The following is a 24,035-nucleotide window of genomic DNA, read 5'->3' on the forward strand; positions in this document are numbered from 1 at the left end:
GTGTTTGTGGACGAGGTTAAAAGAAAACCACGCAATTTCGAGGCATATTTGTGTAGATCATTGTATTCTACTTTTACAACATCTTTCTAACCATATGCATTTTATAACAAACGGTTACAAAACACTTTTCAAAGACCAACTCGACCGATCCAAGGCAACGTGTTCCTTTAAAAAGACACCCAGCGCCCAAAGTGAAGCCCAAGGTGAAACTGAAACCTAGCCTTGTTTTGGAAATGATCTTAGAACAAAAACCAACATGGCTTCATTTGTGACAAGTCACTGCAGACTACAATGAGATCTATAAGTAGCACTGGATATTGAGGAAAGATCTTGAATAACACTGCTTTATCGAACCTCAAAGATGTATCACTTTATGTGACAGAAGATTATGTTCAGTCGGTAAAATAGAGATCACAATACTTATCAACTACTACTATACCATCTACAATCCAGACATGCATTTATAGGCTGTCATAAACCAGGCACATAAAGTCTTTGTACTGTGCTTTTTCAAGTTCACAGCCGAGAAACGAAAACAAAACAAACATTTTGAAATCAGCTGAAGGCTGCATGCCTGACGATCATGTTGTGCTATGATTTCTTTTGGAGACGATAACAAAATCAAAACGATGTCCAAAACATTCGCTAATAAATAGAAACATTTTGCAAACAGTGGGTTCATGTGAGAACATTTCCTGGCTTAACATGTCATTCCTAATCCTAAAACTACATAAAAATGTAACAATTGGTTCTTAATTATAAGACCAATCATGAGCTTTCTATGATGGTTCTGATATTGTGAAGTTACAAATGATTGTATTTGCCTTTAAAACAAAAGACGTGTCTTTAGCTTTTAGCAATTGTTACCATTTAATAGTAAATAAAATCTTTGCTAGAGATATTTTTTATAACATCTTCCTTATTATAACCCTTCCCTTCATAGAGAGCAAGTTAAGTTTAAATAATGTGTATTCGTGACACCATTGCTGTTTGATTATTTCTAAATCTTCTTATGTAATTTCCCTAAATCTTTAAAATCCCATGTGCAAGTTTATACAAAAAGTGGCTTTTCAAAATAATAATTGGATAATAATAATGTATGTCGGCATGCATGCTGTAAATTTTCTGAGAAACGTTTGACAAAAATGGCCTTTACTTGATGAAAAAAATAAAACCAAATGTTTTAAAGGGCTCTTTAAATAATGTTTACTGTGTTAATTTTTAAACGTTAAATGTCTAAAGTTATCTACTCAAGCTGAGGAGAAGAAAAATAAAAGAAAACAAAATAAATAACCACCGGGTTTTTTTCCCGGTGATTGCAAAACATAGACATCTGACTGTAAGGAAAGTTTACAAAATTCTATATTTACAAGACATCTTTTTGTAAAATAAAAACATAGTAAAATAACCAAGGAAGCACAGGAGAGATAGATTTTAGATACTTTATCATTAATATGATATTAGTGTTGCAGCAATAAGGGGGCGTTGTTCCCAGATGGGTTCCCATTCCCAGATGGGTTCCCATTCCCAGTTGGGTTACCGGTTGGGAGTCTATCAAACAACATTTCTTCTTTTATGGTTGTTACTTTCTCCGTGTTTCAAACTTTACTTCCACAACCTCTGATGATTTGCACCATTGTATACCTATCAGGTGGACCGTGTATAAACCAGTTCGAACCAGTTCTGACCAGTTGAAACCAGTTCCACAAACTTGATAGAAAAAAACATACACTATAATTATTAAGAATTACTTTCAATAAAATCAATGCACAACACTCCAATGAATTCGCCTACGATGATAAACCTCTTAAACTGTTAAAAAAAGTCTCCATAAAATCTACTCTATTTTTTTAATTAAATGTGGTAAAAATGTCCACCATTGAGAAAGAGATTATTTACACACATTAAATCTACACGCAGTAAGGGTGGCCCAATTCCCAATGATGTACCTATAGTCTTTGTAGACGCACTATATCATAAAAGCAGGGGAAAATATCACTTATATAGGGGGTTGCAACACAAATGATCAACACTAAGCCAATGTGGGTATATTAGTTCACAATCAAGGAACATTTGGGTGATGGGGAATTGATTCTGTCTCATTTGGTTTCAATCAGAGTATCCCTTGAGAGAGTTGAAACAGCATTTGCAAACAATAATATCATTTCTGAAGTATGGTGGAATTTTGAATACAAAGTTGGGATTGGTGACCTTGAACAAAATATGTCAACCATATTCTTAGAATTGTTTTTTTGCCCCCCCCCCCCCAAAAAAAAACCCAAACAATTTAGGATTGTTTTCATCCAGTGTTGAATTGGATTGTGGACTATTCTAGGACTATTTGGTTTGTATTTGAGCCTGCCAGTTGTTAAACTCTCGATGGCAAACCAGAAAATTACCGGACTGTCATAAACTGGACATTTTCAGACTCGTGAGGGCAGATTGGGAAAACCTCACTAGGAGCTGTGTATTGAGTGATTAAAGGCAATTTTCGTTCAACAAAATGCACACATGGGTTGCCAGACTAGACTGCACATTGGGTTGTGCAACATTTGGTTTTGCAAATTTTCCTGTTCCTGTCTCAGCGCGTCATGGAGCCTAGCCCAACTACAATTTAATCTCCAAGGCAGTATTTAGGCAGCATCCAACACCCTCCTAAAGACTATCAGAGCATACTGAGCAAAACATTGAGTTTTCAACCACTAGTTTTTCTCAGACCCACCACCACTACTCAAAAGAGATTTATACATGGTGCTACCGCAAACCTCATGAAAACTGGTATATCCATGCTGCAACTCTCTCAATACACAACTCTGATCTCATTAAAAAAAATCTCTTATTTGTATGAAAATGATAAAGGGGGGGGGAGCTGGGGACAGGCAGAAAACATGTTTAACATTGTATTGCTGATGACGTCCCAACTGACGTTTATATATAACACACCTCTCTATTAAAAAAATCCCCCCCACACGAATCTTTACAAGTTATTCTTGGACAATATTCACGACTTGTTCATAATGATTGATATGAGTTTGAGGATTATTAGATTATTAGACTATTATACACATAGTGGTGTCTACACGATAAACAGGGTTTGGACCACACTCTAAAAAAAGAAACCCCCATCTAAAATAGACTACGTTTGGCACTGGATAAAATGATCAAGTATCCATGTTAAAAAAACCTTGGGAATTTGTACTCCGTTTTAATTTACATTATTACGTTTTTTTATCCTTCCAACAGAGGGGGTATATTACTATTGGCAATGTTTAAATACATCTGTACCTCATTAGACGGTTTAATCATTCGGTTATTACAATTAACTGGCTGTGATGAATTTATTCAATATGTACATGTCTAGTTGAGCTCAGCCACAGCAACAAATTAATTAAAAAAACAAAAGTAACAACTCATAATATTTATTTTCTAGTTTTCATAACAACTGACATCCCCCGTTTTGCAGCTTTTAAGAGGAGTGGGCACTGTGTGAAAATAATGCCATGAGAAGGGGTGATGTTGTAAAAGTTCAGTTGAATAGCGCCCTCTGTTGTTGGCGTTAATCACCTCTGATGCTCTCTGAACAATATGGGCTCTCTGTGAACTTACTGCCATGAAGAGAGTTGGTGCTGTGAAGTTCAGTTGAATAGCGCCCTCTCTTGTTGACAGTAATCAGCTCCAATGCTCTCCAACCATAGGAATAGACTAGTTCCCAGGTGTTGCCTTTTATGTCATACGCATGTCTGCGGCTTTTCAACTGCGAATCTCCAGAACCATGAAAGCCAGGTCATTATGTATGTGAGCTCAACAGAAGATCTCTGGCGTAATTCACGAGCCTCAAAGTGTGATGTCAGATGTTCCGGCTACAGTAGGCGTTGTAAAGTTCACTTGAATAGCGCCCTCTGCTGTTAACGTTAATCAGCATCTGGTGCACTCCGAACCCTAGGGCGAACCAACAGTTTATTTGTACATTAAAGAGGTGGATTACGTTGCTGTCAGTGGAGGGTTTTGAACCTGGCTCCACCGTCAGACCCGCTGGGTGCATCATTGAGGCGGGAGGGTTGCCATGGGAACAAAAACTTAAAACAGGAGCGCATCCCTGATGTGCAGCATTGCAATAGTGTCTCTCGTAGTTGACTTTTATTCCCTTTATTCCGAAATTTGATTTCAACAGGAAATCAGGAAAAGTACAACTTCTCGATTGATTGGTTAACATGGTTGAAATAATCCTCGTGTGACAATATGCCTGGGACATCACCTGGGGTTTCAAGTGTTGCGATCTGACCATGCAATCACTTCTCTCCCATAGAGGGCGGTATATCTGCATTAGTTAATTCAGCCTTTATGTCAATACACATGTTCTGCGTGTGATTTACTTGTCACCAAAAACAAGATTTGTTTTCTTCTCCCTCCAGGGTTCCATAGATGTGACTAATAAAATGGCTCCTCATCATCACATAACCACACAAGCGTTTGAAATTATGTCATATTCTGTCACAACAATACGCCTCAGTGATTGGCCAATACTGTCACATGATGTTGCCTGCACTCCCCAGCCAGACGATCACTACGCTTCTGTCTTTTTCTTTACAGTGTCAATGTTAAACAACAACATCTTCCGATGGGAAATCCAAACAGAACAAACAAAACAAAATAACCCGACGTCAATTTTTTTTTTTCCTTTTTATAATAATAGTTGTTTATAACTTCACTGGTCCCCTTTGCCATTTTGTTGGTGGTTTTTTGGCCGCTCAGGGACGGTTACTGTACATCCCAGATCTCTTTGAGTAGCGGTGGGATTCTCTGGTCTTTCAGCTTCAATTGGAACAGTAACTCCGAGTGGCTGTTATTCAGAGACCGTAGTTCGGTGAGTTTCATCAAGACCCTCGGAAGAATCAAAGTCTCTTTTGGCCGTCGTAATTTCAGGTAGGCGGTGAGCATGTCCAGGTATTTCTCTTGGGCTTCCTCGACCTTTTCCCTGTCTTCTACGCTCGGCCGGTCTGTAGTTAAACAAAAAAAGAATTGGAATAAGTCATGTGTGGAAATACGCTAAACTTAGTAGAAACCAGTGGGAAAAACGAATTTGCACAAGTCGTAAGAGGAAATATTCTGAACTTGATAGAAACTGGTAGGTAAAAATGAATAGAGCTTGAAGAATATCATTCATTTTTTAAGCATATTCCATAAGCCATATACACCAAATTTTTAAAGTCTGGACATTTTTAAATGCCCGGAACAAGTTCGGAGTGCCTTCAAGTTGTTTGCAGTCAGTCATACACCTAACGTGAAAATCCACCCGGACATTCCATTGTGTTAGCAAGCACAGGCATGCACCTTCCGTGCTACGCTTAATTCATCTAGACTGTTTTAAGAGGAATATCAATTCCTACCTCCAGCTCCCCCCCGAGATATTTTCATCTTTAATATTTGTCATCTTGTAGCCCTTTACCAAGAGCGACTTTTAGCCATTATTTTGGGCAGGGGTACATTTTTGCAGTCATAACCAATAAATGTTTCGGTCAATGGCCAGTGATCAACCAATGGTAAGTCCAATCGAAACAATTTTGGGTTATTTTGGGGTTTTTTTTTTAAGTCAAAAGAATGAGTCAATTTCTCACCTGAGGAGAGTATCGTTATTGCCATGAGAAGGACATACTCAGCATAGTCCAGGTCTAGCTCAGACATGCTTCGCGCAAAGTTATACATGGGATCCACAAGGTCTCCTATACCGCCCTCTTGGAGTTGTTTCCTCGTGTAGGGTTGCTCGTTGCCGAACATGATGGCGTCTTGCTCTTTGTCGTATCGTAACGCCGTCCTCAAGAGCATTACTTCAATGGCCGAACCCTGTGGGAGGGAGAGAATAAAAAGAAGGAATACTTCAACTGGATGGGTGCGTGGAAGCATTTATCTCTTGTCTGCCCCACCAAATGGGCATAACCTCGGGAATAGCAACCCCATGGTCCAATTTCACAGACCTGCTTAAGCACAAAAAATTGCTAAGCACAAACAAAATTATGCTAACCTGAGTACGGTTAGCAACTACACTACCATGTCACATACACAATTTGTGGCTGATATACTGCTCATTTCTGCTTAGCAGACAATTGTTAAGCAATATTTTCTGCTATAGCACCTCTATGAAATTGGGCCCTGCTCCGGAGAAGAAGTAAGCAGTCAAACCCCGAGGTATACTCGGATTGTGCAACCGGAACCCAGTGTAATAGGGACACAGTGTGAAACTACGCTGCAATGACCATAGGTTAAGAACAAGTTCTGGGCCTCCCCAGGGCTGTATTCTACATGGATACTTTTGTTAATTTGTGATGTATCAGACTTTGAGCTGTTTTTATCAGAATTTGATGCTTAATAAACCATTTCAATCATTCAATATCAATAAGTTGATGAAACAGGCTTTTGAAGAAAGGAAAACAAATCTTAAAGAAACTAAGGAGGGCATATCATGAAGGCTACCTTTAATAAAACAATCTGGTCCTCTCTCCCTAGACCTAGAAAGTCCGGTATTCTTTTGCTGAATTCTACAATGAGCTGAATGGTAAGGATCGTCAACTCTGTGATGTGTGCAAACCTGAGCTGTATCTCTTCTGTGGAATCTTCTTCACCGGACTGCATGGAACAAGACAATAAAAAAACAGTGTCAGAATTGTTTTCTCTTTTGATTGGGTCAAAAGAAACTTCAATGATGGAGCATCTAAAATGTCACGCATGTTCAGCAAGAACATAGGGTGTCATGGTCCGAGCGGATAAGAGCACCGAACGCACGTTCTGGTGTTTCTGTTCAGCAGAGTGTGGGTTCAAATCACGGTCATGACAACTTGAGTCCCTGAGCAAGAAACTTTATTAAAATTGCTTCTCTCTACCCAGGGGTAAATAGATACCTGTGAGGTAAAAGTAGCGCATATTTGTTGCAATGGCTGTATACAACCCAGGGGGTTTAGATGGTTAATAGTGATTAGTGGTAATAATGTTTGAAGCGCTTAGAGACGCCCTTTGGGTGTGAAAATGGCTATTATTTATAGTAATCATAAGGCTTCTGCCAGCAAGCAGTGCCCTCTAGTGGTGGGTACGTACCACTCCCTCGCCATCTTTACACGGTTCTACGTGTAGCTTAAAAGTTTTTTCAACTTTGCTTGCTGTGAAACATTCTGCGAGGGTTGCCTGGGTTAACTGCAATAAAAAGAAGAAAAAAAAAAATGGTTTACAACAGGGCAGGGTCATCTAAGGTCAAAGATTCTTCTTTTGTGGATTTACCTCTGAGTTCAACAAGGCCAATGTCGAATCTTCGAAAAATTGGAGCCAACAAACTCTCCAATAGTCTCAGGAAACATGGCCTATTTAAAGGCACTGGACACAGTTGGTTATTACTCAAAATATATATAACAATAAAAAAACTTACTTGGTAACTAGCAATGGAGAGTTGTTGATAGTAAAAAACAATGTGAGAAACAGCTACCTCTGAAGTAACATACTTTTTGAGAAAGAGGTAATTTCTCACTAAAGAATTTGACTCTGAGAAAGAATACAGACCTGAAGCCTTCCTCAGGCATCTGAAAGCACACAAACTTGACACAAGGGCGTTTTTCCTTCAATATTTTCTTGCAACTCCAACGACCAATTGACACAGTTTTGTACAGGTTTGTTATTTTAGGATCCATATGTTTGGATACACCAAGTGAGAATACTGGTCTTTGACAATAACCAAACGTGTCCGGTGCTTTTAACGCATGGGAGATATTCAGTGAAGAGAAGTTTAAGAACTGAAATACTGTTTAGAAGTAACTTGACATCACTAGTAAAAAATGAAAATGAAGCTTCTCTCTATCATTCTCTTGCACTGACGTCACTAGTAGCTGACATCTGCCCATGGTCTACCATTTTGGGAGTACAAACCCCCTCTATCATTCTCTTGCACTGACGTCACTAGTAGCTGACATCTGCCCATGGTCTACCATTTTGGGAGTACAAACCCCTTCTCTTTTCGATAAGTGCACTGGGTTCTTTTAAGTGCGTTACACAACACGGGCCCAACAACTTAAAGGAACACGTTGCCTTGGATTGGACGAGTTGGTTTATAAAAAAGCGTTTTTAACCGTTTGTTATAAAATGCATATGGTTGGAAAGATGTTTTAAAAGTAGAATACAATTATCCACACAAGTTTGCCTCGAAATAGCGTGGTTTTCCTTTTACTGTGCGAACTAACACGCTCGGCCGTTTATGGGAGTCAACAATTTGACTCCCATAAATGGCCGACTTTGTTAGTCGACGAGGTAAAAGGAAAACCGTACAATTTCGAGGCATGTTTGTGTGGATCATTGTATTCTACTTTTTAAACATCTTTCCAACCATATGCATTTTATAACAAACGGTTTTCAAAGACCAACTCGACCGATCCAAGGCAACGTGTTCCTTTAACGTCCCATCCAGAGGATGAAGCAATGGCTAAGTGTCTTGCTTAAGGACACAAGTGTCACAGCTGGGGATTCGAACCCACACTTTGCTGATCAGAAACACCAGAGTTTGAATTTAGTGCTCTTAACCGCTCGGCCACGACACTTCCACAATAGGAGATTTTAGAAACAGTATCCATGCAACTAGCGAAGTAGATCAAAGAGCTTGACTTGCTTTATTTAAAGAAAAAAAACCAGCATCTTTTGTTTACAATACAGACTATAAAAATTCTGAATTCATATAAAAGTCTGAAAATTGTGGGGTCACCACCTTTTTATCAAAAAACAATATACAGACATATTTCTCTACTTACATCTTTTTCTTTGTTTTCATCATTCCACGGCTGCAAAATGGAAAAAAAAAAACAGGGAAAAATAAGAATCAAGAATCAATTAACAATAACATGTATCTGTGTCTCCGAAATTGATTTGTGGAAAAATGCACTCATAATGGTTTGTAGGATTGATTTAGTTCTTGGCAGCATTTTCTGCATACTCCACTGGGAGCTGATATGGTTTCAGAGAAGAAAAAGATATAAAAAGTGGGACAGTGACCGGGGGATAAACATTTCATGCAACATGAGCATCAAAACTTGGTAAAATCTGGGCTAACTGAATGCATAGCCCTTTGTTGGCGGTCTCCCCTTTTAGACAACATCTTGGGTGCCAGTCAGATACAGCCTGGAAAGCAGCAGCCAGGGGATCACCTTGAGGGAATGTGACTTTTTATTTTATATACAAAAAAAAAAAACCCAAAAGGGAAACTGACTGGGTCAATTTGATTTTACGATAATACACAGCTTGCTACCATCTTACATTAACTTTGGTAAAAACGAAAGCTTCTAAGAGATGGCCCAATTTGTATCAGGATGAAAAACCGTCATTTTGGCTCAGTACTTTCCCCATTTATCACTAGGGTGGGATTTGAACCCAACACCATTGCAATTCTAGAGCAGTGTCATACCAACTAGACCACCAAGATTGCCCGTTGGCTAGAGGCAGTTTGATCCTATGCTTTAGCAGCAGGTACTGCAAAGATTTAAGAGATGTTTAAGTTGCATCAGGGATTTAAAAGAATAGTCATTTTGGTTTTACCCATATACACTAATGTATGTTAGCACTTGATACTCAGTACTTTCCAGGAAAGCTTCTATTTCAGATAAACCGTAAACAATTATCGAGCCTCCGAGCTTTATACAAAAACTTAAAAAAAAATCAAAGGAAGTTGGATTAATCTTTAAGGTGCCTACCGTCAAACTCTTGAGATCTTCTGGTCCAGGGACTTCCAGATCTTTATGAGCTACAACCAGCCTCTCAATGATTTCTCGTTGCTCGTCTGTGAGCACTGGACTCTCATCTTCACTCTGCTGAGGGCTCATCTCAGCCTGGGCCTGGGCTTTCCTCATCATCTTCCTTTGCCTCTTTGATTTGCATTGCTCTTCCGTTAACAAACCTGGAGGAAATAGACAAGTAGAAGATATTGTTATACATACCGTTTCTTCAATCCCAGTTTGAGTTTGAGTTATATTTACACTGTGCCAATGAAACCCTTTTATCGCCATTCTTTGGCCTGTTTCAGGTGCTCTTCACGAAAGGAAGGTATATTGGGTTAGAGTCGGGCCAAACAATTTGCCCGCATTGTCACCTTGATGTTCTGCTAGATTGCCCATTATGCAACGACTTTAGGAATATTATGTTGGTTTAAACAATTAATCAATAAAACGACTTTGTGAAATTCTTGGTAGGGAAGATAGATATAAGTTTTTGATGGACACTCCTGATGAAGCTATAATTAATTGCGGTGCCAAGTATGTCTTTTTATTCACCGTTTTTAAAGAAAATCGAACTGTTTGATAGGGTTTTTACCAATGTATATTTTTGTCCTAAGTTAACACTCCTTTCAGTATAACTTCTTCATTAATTGTTGTTTACTATTATTATTATTATTCTGGGGTAGATCAGGGGGCAACGCAACTTACATTCTGGTAGCATGCCGACCTCTCTACATTTTCTTAGTCTACACTCCTGGCATTTCCTTCTCATATACATGTCCATCTCGCAGTTGCCGCCTCGCGTGCATTTGTAGATAGCATTCTTTGTTATGCTTCTCCTGAAGAAACCTATCGTAAAAAAAAAAATAAAAAAAAAAAACAATTCAGGGTTGAACAAAATTGTGGTTTATTATTTGGTACATAAAAATTATCACATTTTGTATTTCAGCTGCTGTAAGACAACACGGATTTAAAGATTTTTGTTCCACAATTTTTGCAAAACAGCTAATAGTACCTTGGCCCAAAATTCATAGAGCTGTTCTTAACAGCTCCAAAATTTTAACGCACAAAACAATGTTGCTGACCAGTTAATGGATTACCAGCCAAAATACCATGTAGAATGTACCATTTGTGACTGGTATCCTTATTTTTGCTTAGCGGAGAAGTTTTATACAACATTGTCTGCTTTAGCAGCTCAATGAATTGGGTTAACTAGCTCCAAGAGACTAATGACATACTAAGTAACAAGCAATTTGCCTACAAACAAACACAAACAAAGCCATAGCCCCGCTTAAATTTGAACTTACCCTGACCAAAACAGGGCTTTACACACTAAAGTAATTTAGCTTGCTTAATTTAAGCACGGTTGTAAAACTTAAATAGTTGAGCTGCATGTGAAATTGCCAGTCCATGATCCCTAGTGAAACCTTCTTGAATTTGCCTTCCAGTATGGACAGCAGAAACAATGTTGTCCTTTCACGAGCTGCATTTTGTAAAATTGTGCCACTGTGCTAAAATTAAGCAAGGGACCCTTGCCAAATAAGCCATTTGAGTGTTGTCTGGTACAATGACGTGCTTGATCATCAGTCATCGCTTAAGTTTGAATTCCTCAGTCTATAGAGAGAGTTGCAGTGTCACATGAGTCACGGCAAGCTTTTGAGTAGTTACACAACTCTGATTGTTATACCTCGGTAACAAACTGTGACGTTTGATTGGTCGAGAACCAATCATGTGACGCGCAACAAAAACATGTTACATGGCTCGACAGGCCGGGTAACATGAAAAGTGATGTACACCGGTGTACATCACCTTGATCGTTCCCAGCGTTGGTCGATTTCGCTCTGTGTACGAAACAACGAGTGAATTGTTTCTTGTTCATCTGCTTATTAAACAATGAATAGTCCGTCGTAATCATGTTTGAAGATGACAACAGAACTTCGAGAAGAGGAATAACAATTATAAAAAGGTATAACAAAACAATTGTTGCACGCTGTGACTGGGGTCCATGGGTTTTGTACACCCTCGAGGGAAAATGGCACCCTCGGCTTCGCCTCGGGTTCCATTTTCCCCCTGGAGTGTACAAAACGCCATGGACCCCGTCACAGCGTGCAACAATTGTATAATGGATGTGTATGGCACAATGGTTTGCCCATCTGGAGATTGCTATGCAAAAGCTTGTCTTGAATCATGTGACATAGCAACCGTCTCTATAGTCTGAGGAATCAAATGTAACCGGTACCTTGTGACTAAGCAAGTACCAGACCTTATTCAAACCCAACACGCAAATGTCTTATTGGTAATGTCAGAAAAGGCCTATAAACACAAACAAACAAACTCACCTTTACAACCCTCGCAACTTAATGCATTATAATGAAACCCTGACGCCCTATCCCCGCAGACTAAACACAGTTCTAGATCCATCCTGGGCGCTGGACCTTTCCGTTTCTTGGACAGGCTGAATCCTCCGTCCGGTATCTGTTCTTTGATTAGCGTTCCGGAGCTTGACGTGCTCCCTATTGAGCTGGTCGGTGTGTATTGACTGCTATACTGTGGGGACATGTCATAGCCATCATCCGGTGGTTCCCTCTTAACGATGACCGAGTTAGACCCAGAATCTGCAGAGGAGCAAAACAAAATCGACAATAAGGAAAATGAAATTGTGTCACAAATGAGAGGCAGAATGTGAGAGGAGGTCGAGAAATGTGACAGTAAAGGATGGTGAATCACATCATTAAAGATCAGCGAGAACTTAAAAGGTGGAGAGAATGGAAAGAAATAATTCGTTAAAGTCAACTTAAAAATCAGTTGACAAAGTTTGCTGATAACACTATGAACATTTGGCCCATACATATTTTCAAACTCACACAATTATGAAAACGGAGATTGAAGCCAATATTCAGGTAAAGTGAATCCAAATGTTCGCTGCGATGGTTTTCAACAAACTAATAATGAACAATTGGTTGAAGATCACAAACAAGCAAAATCTACACCTAGCAGCGACTGTTTAGAAAGGTATTCTTTCGTCACATACAGAGAAGAGCTAACTCCAGTCACCAGCGCAATTTTTACCACATAACAAAAATCCTATAAAACACACACCACCTGAAATTCCAACAACTTTAGACTTAGCTCCCAAGCAATGATCAAAACAAGTCAACAATGCAAGTTATTGTCCAAGCTCATGTGTAATCAGACTCTATATCACATTGTTATGGCCCTAGTACATTTAACAATGTAAGGCAAGTTTGAGATAACATGATGGCACGATAGCGTGATTCAGACTGATATCGTATACAACATTCTCAACATCCTTTTAAGGAGTTCTTTATCACAATGATCTCGGAGGGAAAAGGTGCAATGTCACGGCAGACAACCTTTCTTGCAACCAATTCAGTGCAGTCTCCAAGAAAGAAAAAAAAATCTTGTGTTCATACACTTTTCTTCACCAGTCGAGAATGAGATACATATAAGATAAATTAGCCAGCGGGGGATCAGAGGGTACGCAACAATCATAACGTCGAGACACGTACATTGTTCGAGTGAATTCGCCGCTATTATTCAACACTGCGTTCTAAAATTAAAAGTTTTTTTTCTTTTCTGTTACAATTATTTGGATATTTTTCTTAATTTTTATTTCCACTTAATAGTTCATTCGTTGTTTGCATGTATTGTACGATTTAATAAAATTATATTGGGCAGCTTGTTTAGCGTGTTTTATTGAGTATTATCGTAGCGTCGTAGTCACGGCTCGAAATCGTATTTGCTACACCCAAATTGTGGTTGTTGGTATCTTTGCATAACATCTCAGATGCTACAAATCAGAAAGTTCACAGATACTGTGCCTCACCAGAAAGACAAAACATCAGATTTAGACATAACAAGAACTATTTCTTCCAACCTTTGGTGACTACTTTGCCATTTTCAAGAAAACTTGAAGGAGAAAATGTTTATAAAAGTTCAAGAAATAAGGACAATTTCTGAGAAATCTCAGCTAGAAAGATGGACCATCATGAGGAATATTGATCTTGTAAAACAAAAGTTATCCTGTGACCTGACAGAGCAGTTAAGAGAACCACGCTCAAGCCTTGGTCATTCTGAGTGTGGGATCGAGTCCCGGTCTTTGACAATCTTGGACTTTTCCTTTTGATAGGACATTAAGCTGTTGGTCCCATGTACTGGGATCGGTTGTGTTAGAACCAAGAACACTTGCCATGGAAGAGTAAGGGTCAACCCTAGGTGTTTCTGGTTCACACAGAAAGAACCTATGCTTACAGGTTTTCTCAGGCTTCGGAGCTTCAGTGACATGTAGGCATTCTTTGTTTTCATTACCAACAACACTTACTAATTGTAATAATTTACTTTTGAAAGCAGCACATATGGTTGCCTCCCGGAGCCTATACAAAAAGTTGTCTGGGTGCCACAAGTCATTTATAATCATTAAAAAAAAAGAAGAAAAAAAAAGAAAAAAAAAAAAAAAATTTGCATGATTTTGGTTCAACGTTTCTAAGGTCTGTTTCATGTATGAGCTGAAACATAATGTTAAAATAGGGTATTCTCGGCAAATAGTGTGGGGGGGGGTAGGGGGAATAACTGCTGGTCGAATCCAACACATGATCACTGAAGCAAAGTCATATTCCATCGGCCTTCCTCAAGTTAAAGTAGATCTTCTTAATTATGGTCGCACATAAAATGAAAGACAAGGGCTATAAAGTTGTCCATGTAAATACATGACAGTCTGCCTTGTAAAAATCTGTTGAAAAAGAAAGAAGTCAAACCAACACATGACTCATCAATGTTCCTACCCAGTACTACTATCAAACTATGATCTAACATACACACGCACCTTGGCCATGTTCTACATGTACGTATGTAGACGATACCCAGGCGTTTTCCAAATCCGATAAATCACATAGAATCAACGCGTTCTAAACATAACTCCATACACAAAAGTTCATCACCACAAACTTCATCGCAGTTACCACAGAAACATGTTTAGAATACACCGAATATGCAGCACTATCCAGAGTTGTTTGAGTCCGATACCAAACAACTTCATACAAAATGGCTCTGGATTTTAAGAGTGAGTGGCTCGACCCATATGGGCACTGGATACCTCGCTTCTATACTATCAGCTTGATAGATAGTCCAGATATTGAGAGTGTGTACTATTCGAGGTTTCTATAGAAGATACTATTTACTTTAGTCCGAATCAGCTCCCGGAATCGAGAAACCTCTAGTAGAGATGTTTCGTAACATGGTTTGATACTGTTCTTATCTGTTGTCTATTGATTTAAGGGACAGCAAATTTATAATTCTTTTTTTTTTTCAACGGCTAAAAGCTTAATGGTCTAATGTCTGGCCATTAATCAATCACGTAGGAATTCAAGAGATCGGACTCACGCTAATGTAACGAGACATACATATGTACATTACGCCATTATTTTTAATCTGTTGTTCATGTGAGTATGGTATGGTAATTACATCACTGCTCACTTCTACTGCATCTTAATTAATGCCCATATATTATTCACCACGTGAGGGCGCTCTCAATCACTTCCAGGGGTCTATTCATTCATAGCTAAAATGTTATTAAATATTGGAACACATTACCACCACAGATATCATATCTATCACAGACAATAAGACCTTTAAAGGAGTCGTTATAATCTCTATTGAGAACGCCCTTATGCCGTAAAAGATACGGCGCATTGAATGTTGTTTTTCACACTGTACTTTTGTCCACAAGGGGGGGGAGGGGGGGAATGTCGGTATCCTACCACCACTTTCTCATTTGTTATGTAATATTTATATGTCATTTACTCAAATGTGATATTCATATTGGTGAAAATGAGTGAAAAAGTGGTGGCATGATCCTACTCTTTCCAATCGAAACCCCAAATAAAGATGAAGCTTTCTGATTTGGATAACGATTGAACAAAATTCAGACTATGAGAGGCATGTCACACGCTAAACCAAACATCAACAAATTCAATTAACGCAGGAATTTAACCCTGATATTCTGAGACGATCCCTGAACACAGTTCATCAAGTAATTAGCTCAAATAGGGACGATCTCAGCCACTTAAATAAAAACTGTCTTGGGCCAGACAATCGGATATCCTTTCATGTGTCTATTGCTCATTGTGTGACGGTTATGTAATGCTACTTTCTAAGTGCACATTCCCACCATCTAATTTATAGCTTGCCTGACCCAATCATTGCAATGTGTGTCTAGTAAAGTGCTTTCAGCATCAGCCTGGCAAGAAGGCATGCACTCTTGAAGAAGATGAAATGGCCTTAGCACAGCAAGGGGAAGAATACAATTAAACTATTTAGATGGTATTGTTGGGGGCCACGTTTGTTTACGCGAAATTGTATGTGTGGTCTTTTATGTTGTGGTCACATTTGCTGTTGACATGACTGGGAATGACATTTGTCGTTTCCCTGTGTTGTTTCTTTATTTTTTGTGAGGTAACGGGACTAGGATTTTGGTTTCAAAATTATGGACCAACAAAAACCTTGTAAATTTCAAGCCCCTTTATGACAAGATTCTAAATGTTGAACATCTCATTCGCTATTTGTTTTACACGCGTGCCAATGTATCCCAAGGAATTCTGTGTCCGCCAGAGGGCAGTATAGAATCTACAGTTTCACCAAAAATATCTGACCCATTCATGTACTTCAAATGCTTTTATGTCAGAATAGTAAAACGTCAAAGTTTGTACGAACATTTGGTAGAATGGAGCTTAAACCAAAGTTCTGTAAATTTAGGGAGAATTTCACTTTTAAAAGGCTTCATATAAAAAAGTAAGAGAAGTTACTAAAGTAACAACTGAATTATATAGAAATGTTTTCTGAACTTTGAATCATTGAAAACTGTTGAATTTTCTCAACCGCTCTAAATGTACACAGGATTTCAAAAGATTGGTTTTTAATCTCACAGACAACAACTCTTCTAAACCTGTTCTAAAACCCAATTCTGACCTTCCTGAACTGATTATGTTGACCCTTAATCCGCCCCTATTCTACCTACTTCATTCTCTATTGCTAACTGACACACCAAGTTTTCTTAACAAACATCAAAACAATTTCTTCCCTCTATAATGTCAAGTGAAGCCAGAATGAATCTAAACTAATTGCTAAGTGTTGTCCTTGGTCCATGGAATAGAGGAAGAAAAAGAGAAGAAGAAAAAAACCACCAGAGACTCAATTGTTAAAGAGTCGGCCATCTTTTCCTCTCAGCTTCAGGGCATCTTGAAAACCTCTTAAGAAACTGGAGTTTTGCATCCCAGCGAAGGTCGTCTTGATCATTAATAACAATGTTGCCATAGTGAGACTCAGGGGGAAAAAGTACTGTTGGTGTTTAGAGGTATCTCGAGAGTTGGTTTGGGGGTTGAATTCAGCCACAGACTACATGGATGGTGGGAGTGACTACTACAAAATGGTTATAACTGACATCATTTTGCCAATTTAGGGACTTACACATGATGTGTGCTTACAGAGGGGACCAAAGATTGAGTGACTGATTTTTTAATATATCGCTGAAATCTAGTTTTGATTGTCATTACTTTTAAAAGTGATTACCAAACCTACACCTTCCTTCTCAGGGTGGAAAACACAGGAGTTGAAAAATGTCATCAAAACAAAAATTAAATAAAAATAAACCCCCACAGACGACAGTTATGAAATATGGATGTAAGGCCCTTAATGGGTCTCATTTTTTTATTGAGTCAGAACTGGACAGTTAGAGATCCTTTCGAATTGGAGTCCCAAATTGGAATTATAGATTTGACCACTTTCCCCTCATACTGCATAAATTATCAATGAGCTTTAAGAGAGCCGCGTGTACAGAGAGAAGGGGAGGTCTTTCACAGCAATTAAACCCAGCCACAACCAGTATTGATTTTGTCTAGCCGGTTATTGTTATCGATAAGAAAGAAGAGGCCAAGATGATAGTATTCTGGCGTTAATGAAAAAATGCCCAAGTGGTCTTCAGGTTTTTTTTTCTTCTATTTTTTATTTTTCTCTCTTCTCTTTTTTTTTCGTGGAGGCTTCAATTAAATGACAGGAGGAACTCTCGCCTGATAACGAGACATACCAAGCGTGAAGTCCAGCTATTTTAGATCAGACAAAATTAATGATTTGTTTCACCGAATGAATCCAGTGCCTTGAAATGAACCTCCTCATATACAAAATTCCCCAAAAATCTGGCAGTAATTTTAATGGTGTGCAAAACATTGGTAAGAGTAAAAATATAAATAATCACAAGTTTGCAAGTTCGCCTCCAACAAGTCCAAGCCACTCTTGGTATGGGGCTACAGAAAACAAGAAGTTATTATTGTTAAAAAATTACTTTTAGGGGAGCTGAAGATAGAAATTGATGTTTCCCTCAAACAGTCTTCAACTGGCAAGGAGTTCCAAAGAGATGCAGTTTGTGGAAAGAAGGCTTTCAAAATGGCTCATTGTTCTGCCCAATCAGCAAAAAGTTGAACATGGTGGGAAATTCCCTTTACAATTTTTTGCTTGAAATGAAGCAGTTTTGAGTAGTGAATAAAACGACTAGTTTTGATCATGCAAATTGTCAAAACTTCAATGTTTGAAATCAGTAAAAACATTTACAGATTTTCCCACTGACTGACTCCAATTTCTGATGACTCCAATGACCAATTTAGCTTGAACTCCCACAAGTTTGTTATTTCATACATGTTGGGCCACGCTTCTACTTCTACTTCGGTACTTGGCACAGTCCTTCATCAAGTGTGGATAGTTGTCACTGACAATTACCCAAATGACATGCGCTTTAACACTTCTTTACATGAAAAGTCTAATCTTTTTGCAAGGGCTTGAAATGACCATTAATCCTAGCTTATTAAACAGTGTTTTCGGTACATTTGGCAACAATTTTGTTTGTCTAAGCGACCTCATAATAAAGAGAAAACTGCCTTGGACACAAACATTTGTAAGTCTCTATGTTTCTATCTGCTCAGAGGTTGAATATTAATCGACTTATTCCGGCTTTCTTGCATTTGTTCATATAAATATATTTTTTTCATTCGTTGAATGATGTTCCTGTCTTAAAAAGTTAAAGAGTCTAATCATTTTGTAGAGGCTTGACATGACCATTGATCCTACCACAGCAGGCATATTAAAAAATATTTTCAGTGCATTTCCCAACAATTGTTTACATCTAAATGACTTCTTTAGGCTTTCTTGCGTTTTTTCTCCTCCCCCCTTATTCACATATCCCTTAAGAATTTCCGAATGATGTTCCTGTCTTGTTTGTCAATATGACCCGACTCTCTAATTCATTGATACACTTTCTATAATTACCACACAATAGATAATTGATTTATGTCCCAGACGAAACAGGACGGTATGACATAACGCTACCCGTTGCTTAAGTGGCTAAAGGCTTAGTTAAACTGTAACTAAGATTGTGAATGAATTATTAATAAGGCTTGGCACAAATTATATTAAATTTTCCTAAACAGGGAAAGTAGGAATTAGTTTATTGAGTTGCAGCCCACTGCTTGTCCTCAAGCTTAAGTAAACCTTGCATGTATAAACGATATGATGTTTTTTTATTACTAAAAAACTGTACCCTGATGCAAACTTATGTTAGCTGTTAATAAACATATTACTACAGCAATTGATCGCATGATGTGGCAAATAATATACATCTTTTATCAGTTTTTATATTTTTGATTAAAAAAAAGATCACTTATTTTTTATAGATATCATAACATTATTTTCCATATTGACTGAATGTATATAATAAAAAATTAACAATGATTATGCAATCACTAAGCAGAATTCTACCAAAGTTCTTCTTTTTAAAATCATTACGTTGTTTCCCGCCTAAAACTTGGTTCAGCAACTTGGTGCAAACTAAAAAAAGTTCCCAATAGATAGAGAAACGAAAACCAAGGAAATCTGCCCCCAAGATAAACTATGGAAATATTTGTCACCAAGCCTATTAACGCCTTTTATGAAGCTCACTCTCGACTTCAACCAGAATTCAAAAGTGCACTCTGATGCCAAATTGTAAATATACTTCTTAAAGAGCGGTTGAACGCAAATTGATTTGATATAATGGCAAGCTCCTAAACCTTGGTTGACAGGCATGATGAAGTAACTGAACCCGGCGTGTGAACGAGGGCTTATAAATAATTACCATCCAATTTCATTTTTTTTTTATTAATCTTTACACTCACCGTACCACCTACCGTTCGGTCGCTGCATATTCCACATTGTGAACGCTTAAGTGTTATGATTAAACTTGTCAGTTTCCTAACCGAAATATTGTCCAAAATCCATCCTGGAAACAAAAATGGTCGACGACGGAAGTGGAGAAGCACACACAATCCGGCGAGAGTCCTAACTGGTCTTACTCCAAGCTAAGATGGATGGCGTTTGGTGATGGTCAGGACACTAGGCTGTCAGCCAAGCTATACATGTGTCTTGTTTAATCTACACTGATGGAGTGTGCATGTGCCTCGTCATTTAATCTAGTAATTTGCGATGAGGCCTTCATCATTTTGATGAGATTTGATTGATGTGAAAGATCAATGTTTCTGTCTTTCTTGTGCCAACGACGACGACGAGCGCTTCCTCCGATATGAAAACTAATTGTGCCGTCATAGCTCCATTGAATGGCCCTCTGATAAAAAAGCGTTGTTCACACACACCCACACAACAAAAAAACAGGAGTTTTTACGGGAGGAAAATGCTCGCTGGAAAAGAAATATTGGTCGGTTGATTCTTCATTTCATCCACCCGTGGGAATCTCCTCACACATCCATGCCAGTTTAATTTCCCGATAGTGTAATGATGAAATAATACTTCAAGAAATCCTTTCTGGGTTAGCGAGTAAAAGCTCCACACAGATAGCTTTTCAACGGTTGTTTTACAACTTCAGTGTAGAACCTACGGACTAAATTGTTTACAACTCCAGCATATGCGCCAACTAATGTAAAAATGACCACCTCGAAACCTGGTTCAATGAACGGTTGACCAGAGACTCTTCTTTTGACACCTCTTCCTCTCGCCGAACAGTCTCTTTCTATCCAATCATCGAAAAAGAATCAAAAGACCGAAGGTCTGGAAGCTGTACTGATGATGTCCCAAAGGAAGACATCGCCAAAATAACAAGAAGAAAAAAAAACCACCCAGCAACTTCAGCAAGCCATTCAAAACCAACTTATTATTGGATTCCCAGGTAACTTCTAATTCCAGCGAGGGAGTAAAGCACCGGACCCAAATCACACCAGGTGTTGTTCTGACGTGATATAATTGATCTTCTTCCCTCCAGACAGCCCAGACTTAAGTAAGCCCCATTGTCCAGAGGTAATCTTGGAGAAAAGGGGGCCCGTTAAGTAACGATCCTGGGCTGATCCTGGGCTGGACCCACTCCTTGTAGCCTTTTAGGGTTACACCGGGTTTCTCTTTACAGGGTTTTTGTACCATGGACATTCTGAAGAGGGGGGGAAGGGGGGACACCACAATATCCTCCCCCTCCGTGGTGATAAAGACAACAACCTGACAAAAAGAGTTACCTTGCTCATCAATAAAATCCATTATTCTTGATGACAACATCAACAAATTTTACCCTTCATTTCTGATATAAGAAGCAAGAAGTTTTTTTTAAATGTGTGTCAATAAAAAAAAGTTGAAGCTACCCCCCTTTTTGCATGTGGACCACTCCAATTGTTCTTTTTGGAATGGGAATGTCTCATTGAGGATAATAGGGGGTATTAATTATCTGGGAGGCGGGCAGGGAGACAGCCCTAAGTAATACACATAACTTAATAATAATAGGCCTCAAAATAATAAAAAATGTTTCTCCTATAGTCTTGTTTTTCTTCAAAATCTAGAAGAGGCGGGACAATTCATGTGATGTTTAAAACTGTCATCAGGAGTTGACAAGAGTCACATCATGGTATTTGTTATAGCGCCACCAATAGTCCACTGGATGCTCAATTCTATTTTACCAGGTAAAAAATTTGATGAATTCGACTGACAGACTTAATTGAGTGCCTCCACCAAAACAGGTGTCACTTATCTTGACAACCTAAAGTGCGTGAAAATAGATGGATTCGTTCACCTAGAAAAAAATCATTATCCAATTTCTTTCGCAGTAACACAATCAGGCGATGTTGACTGACAACAAATGATTCATTTCATTCCTGTAGTTTTGTTTTCGAGAAACAACCTTAAAGGCACTGGACACTATTGGTAATTACTCAAAATAATTATTAGCATAAAACCTCACTTGGTAACAGGTAATGGGGAGAGGTTGATAGAATAAAACATTGTGAGAAACGGCTCCCTCTGAAGTGACATAGTTTTCGAGAAAGAAGTAATTTCCACGAATTTGATTTCGAGACCTCAGATTTAGAATTTGAGGTCTCGAAATCAAGCATCTGAAAGCACACAACACCGTCTGACAAGGGTGATTTTTCTTTCATAGTTAACTCGCAACTTCGGCGACCAATTGAGCTCAAATTTTCACAGGTTTGTTATTTTCTGCATATGTTGAGATACACAAAGTGAGAAGACTGGTCTTTGACAATTACCAATAGTGTCCACTGTCTTTAAGGCACTGGACACTAATGGTAATTACTCAAACTTATAAAACCTTACTTGGTAATGGGCAATGGGAAGCTGTTGATAGTATAAAACATTGTGAGAAACGGCTCCCCCTGAAGTGGCATAGGTTTTGAGAAAGAAGTAATTTCTCACTGAAATATTTGAATTGATTTCGAGACCTCAGCTGATGAGGTCTTAAAATCAAGCATCTGAAACCACACAACTTGTGCAAGCAGGGGTGTTTTTTCTTCCATTATTCTCTTGCAGCTTCGACGACCAATTGAGCCCAAATTTTTACAGGGTTGTTATTTTATGCATTCATGTACATGTATGTTGAGATACACCAAGTGAGAAGACTGGTCTCTGACAATTACCAAAGGTGTCCAGTGCCTTTAAGTCAAACTATGAAGGGGTAATCATAACATCATTGTTGCCAAGGGAACGGCTAAGAACATCAGAGAACGTGGAGTAGGAAGTGATAGAAGAGGGGGTGGGGGAAAGAAGAGGGGGCGGGGCATAGAATTACAGATCATTATCCCGCCCGTCAGAAAGACATGACTACATTCTTCAACATGACTCTCCATTGTAACTGTACTATTTCCAGGGCATGTTGAAGTGCAATGTACAATCTACACGACTCCCACATACACCTCCATCATTGGTACATGAACCGTGCCAAATCTTGCTTGACCAACCAATTCTTGTAGGTGGTTATGGCAGAGGAGTCACCTGTACTTTTCATCTCCGTGTTTTTTTAGTTAAAAAAAAATTTTTTTTTTAACAGACATCTTATAAACTTTCAGCATGACTGGTACGTACAAGTTCACTCATGCTCTAGGGTTATTTGCCTTGTATAGTTTTTTGGCTTTGCACTGTTTGTTTCGTGGCACGGTTCTGTTGTTTCGCTGTCTAAACAGGCCTGACTAAAAACCCTTGTCGTATTTCTTGTCAAACCCAGACTATTAAGGTAATGATGTGAATCTGACAAACCTATGCCCGTCAGAGCAATGTGTCAATGCAGGAGAACACTCACTGAGCACGGCGAAAAACTCAAATAAAACTGTAATTATTTCGGTCGAGGTTTTTCGTAAGCAGGGGGATTAAAGTATGAGTGATGAAGTGTGAGGATGTTTACGTTCCAAATAGTACATTAGCTGAATACCATTAAGGGGAGTTTCAATGCAGCGTGTGTAGAGGGGGGGGGGGGGGGGGTAAGGTACGTCTCAATCTGGCAAAAGGTAACTAACGTCACAAGATGTACTTATCCCCAGCAAGTGTACTTTTTCAAGTTTCTCATTGACCCAAATTTCTCTTTACAAGGAGACCTTCTGGTTGGGGACACTGGGGATTTCACTCTGGGGTCCCTTAGCGTCCATCCTTTAATGGTACAAGACGACTACAACTACTTCATCAGCTGAAATCTAAGCAACTGGGTCAAAATGGTGATATATGGTGGGCTTCCAAAGCAACAGAATTATGTGAACCAGCGCTTTGCCCTCTGAACAACGGTAGCTGCGACGATTGATGCTCAGGAGACGTACAAGAGACTGGACAGCGCTGGGATTGATTTGGGGAAAAAAGGGGAAGGAATTAAAAAACTAGGGTAGTGGATCTCGGAATATTGTGAAAGTAGGACACGACCCAGAAAGTGTAGGACTGGATTTGTGGTTGACGCTAGAAAGGAGCAAAGAATCTATAGCGGGTATTCTTTTC

General features: G+C 38.8%; 1 protein-coding gene across 1 annotated transcript in view; it reads right to left on the minus strand.

Annotated features, from left to right (window-relative positions):
* Window positions 1–3,230: 3,230 nt before the first annotated feature.
* Window positions 3,231–24,035, minus strand: part of LOC117291254 (oxysterols receptor LXR-alpha-like) — a 33,692-nt gene continuing 12,887 nt past the window's right edge. Inside the window, exons 2-9 of the mRNA XM_033772876.1 lie at window positions 12,074–12,349; window positions 10,443–10,583; window positions 9,714–9,916; window positions 8,778–8,807; window positions 7,087–7,182; window positions 6,469–6,621; window positions 5,616–5,841; window positions 3,231–4,997 (exon numbers count right to left, since the gene is read on the minus strand). Coding sequence (XP_033628767.1) covers window positions 4,759–4,997; window positions 5,616–5,841; window positions 6,469–6,621; window positions 7,087–7,182; window positions 8,778–8,807; window positions 9,714–9,916; window positions 10,443–10,583; window positions 12,074–12,349 — 1,364 coding nt within the window. The 3' untranslated portion in view covers window positions 3,231–4,758. The remainder of the gene's footprint in view (window positions 4,998–5,615; window positions 5,842–6,468; window positions 6,622–7,086; window positions 7,183–8,777; window positions 8,808–9,713; window positions 9,917–10,442; window positions 10,584–12,073; window positions 12,350–24,035) is intronic.

Source organism: Asterias rubens, chromosome 6 (genome assembly GCF_902459465.1).
Source record: "Asterias rubens chromosome 6, eAstRub1.3, whole genome shotgun sequence".
Lineage (NCBI taxonomy): Eukaryota > Metazoa > Echinodermata > Asteroidea > Forcipulatida > Asteriidae > Asterias > Asterias rubens.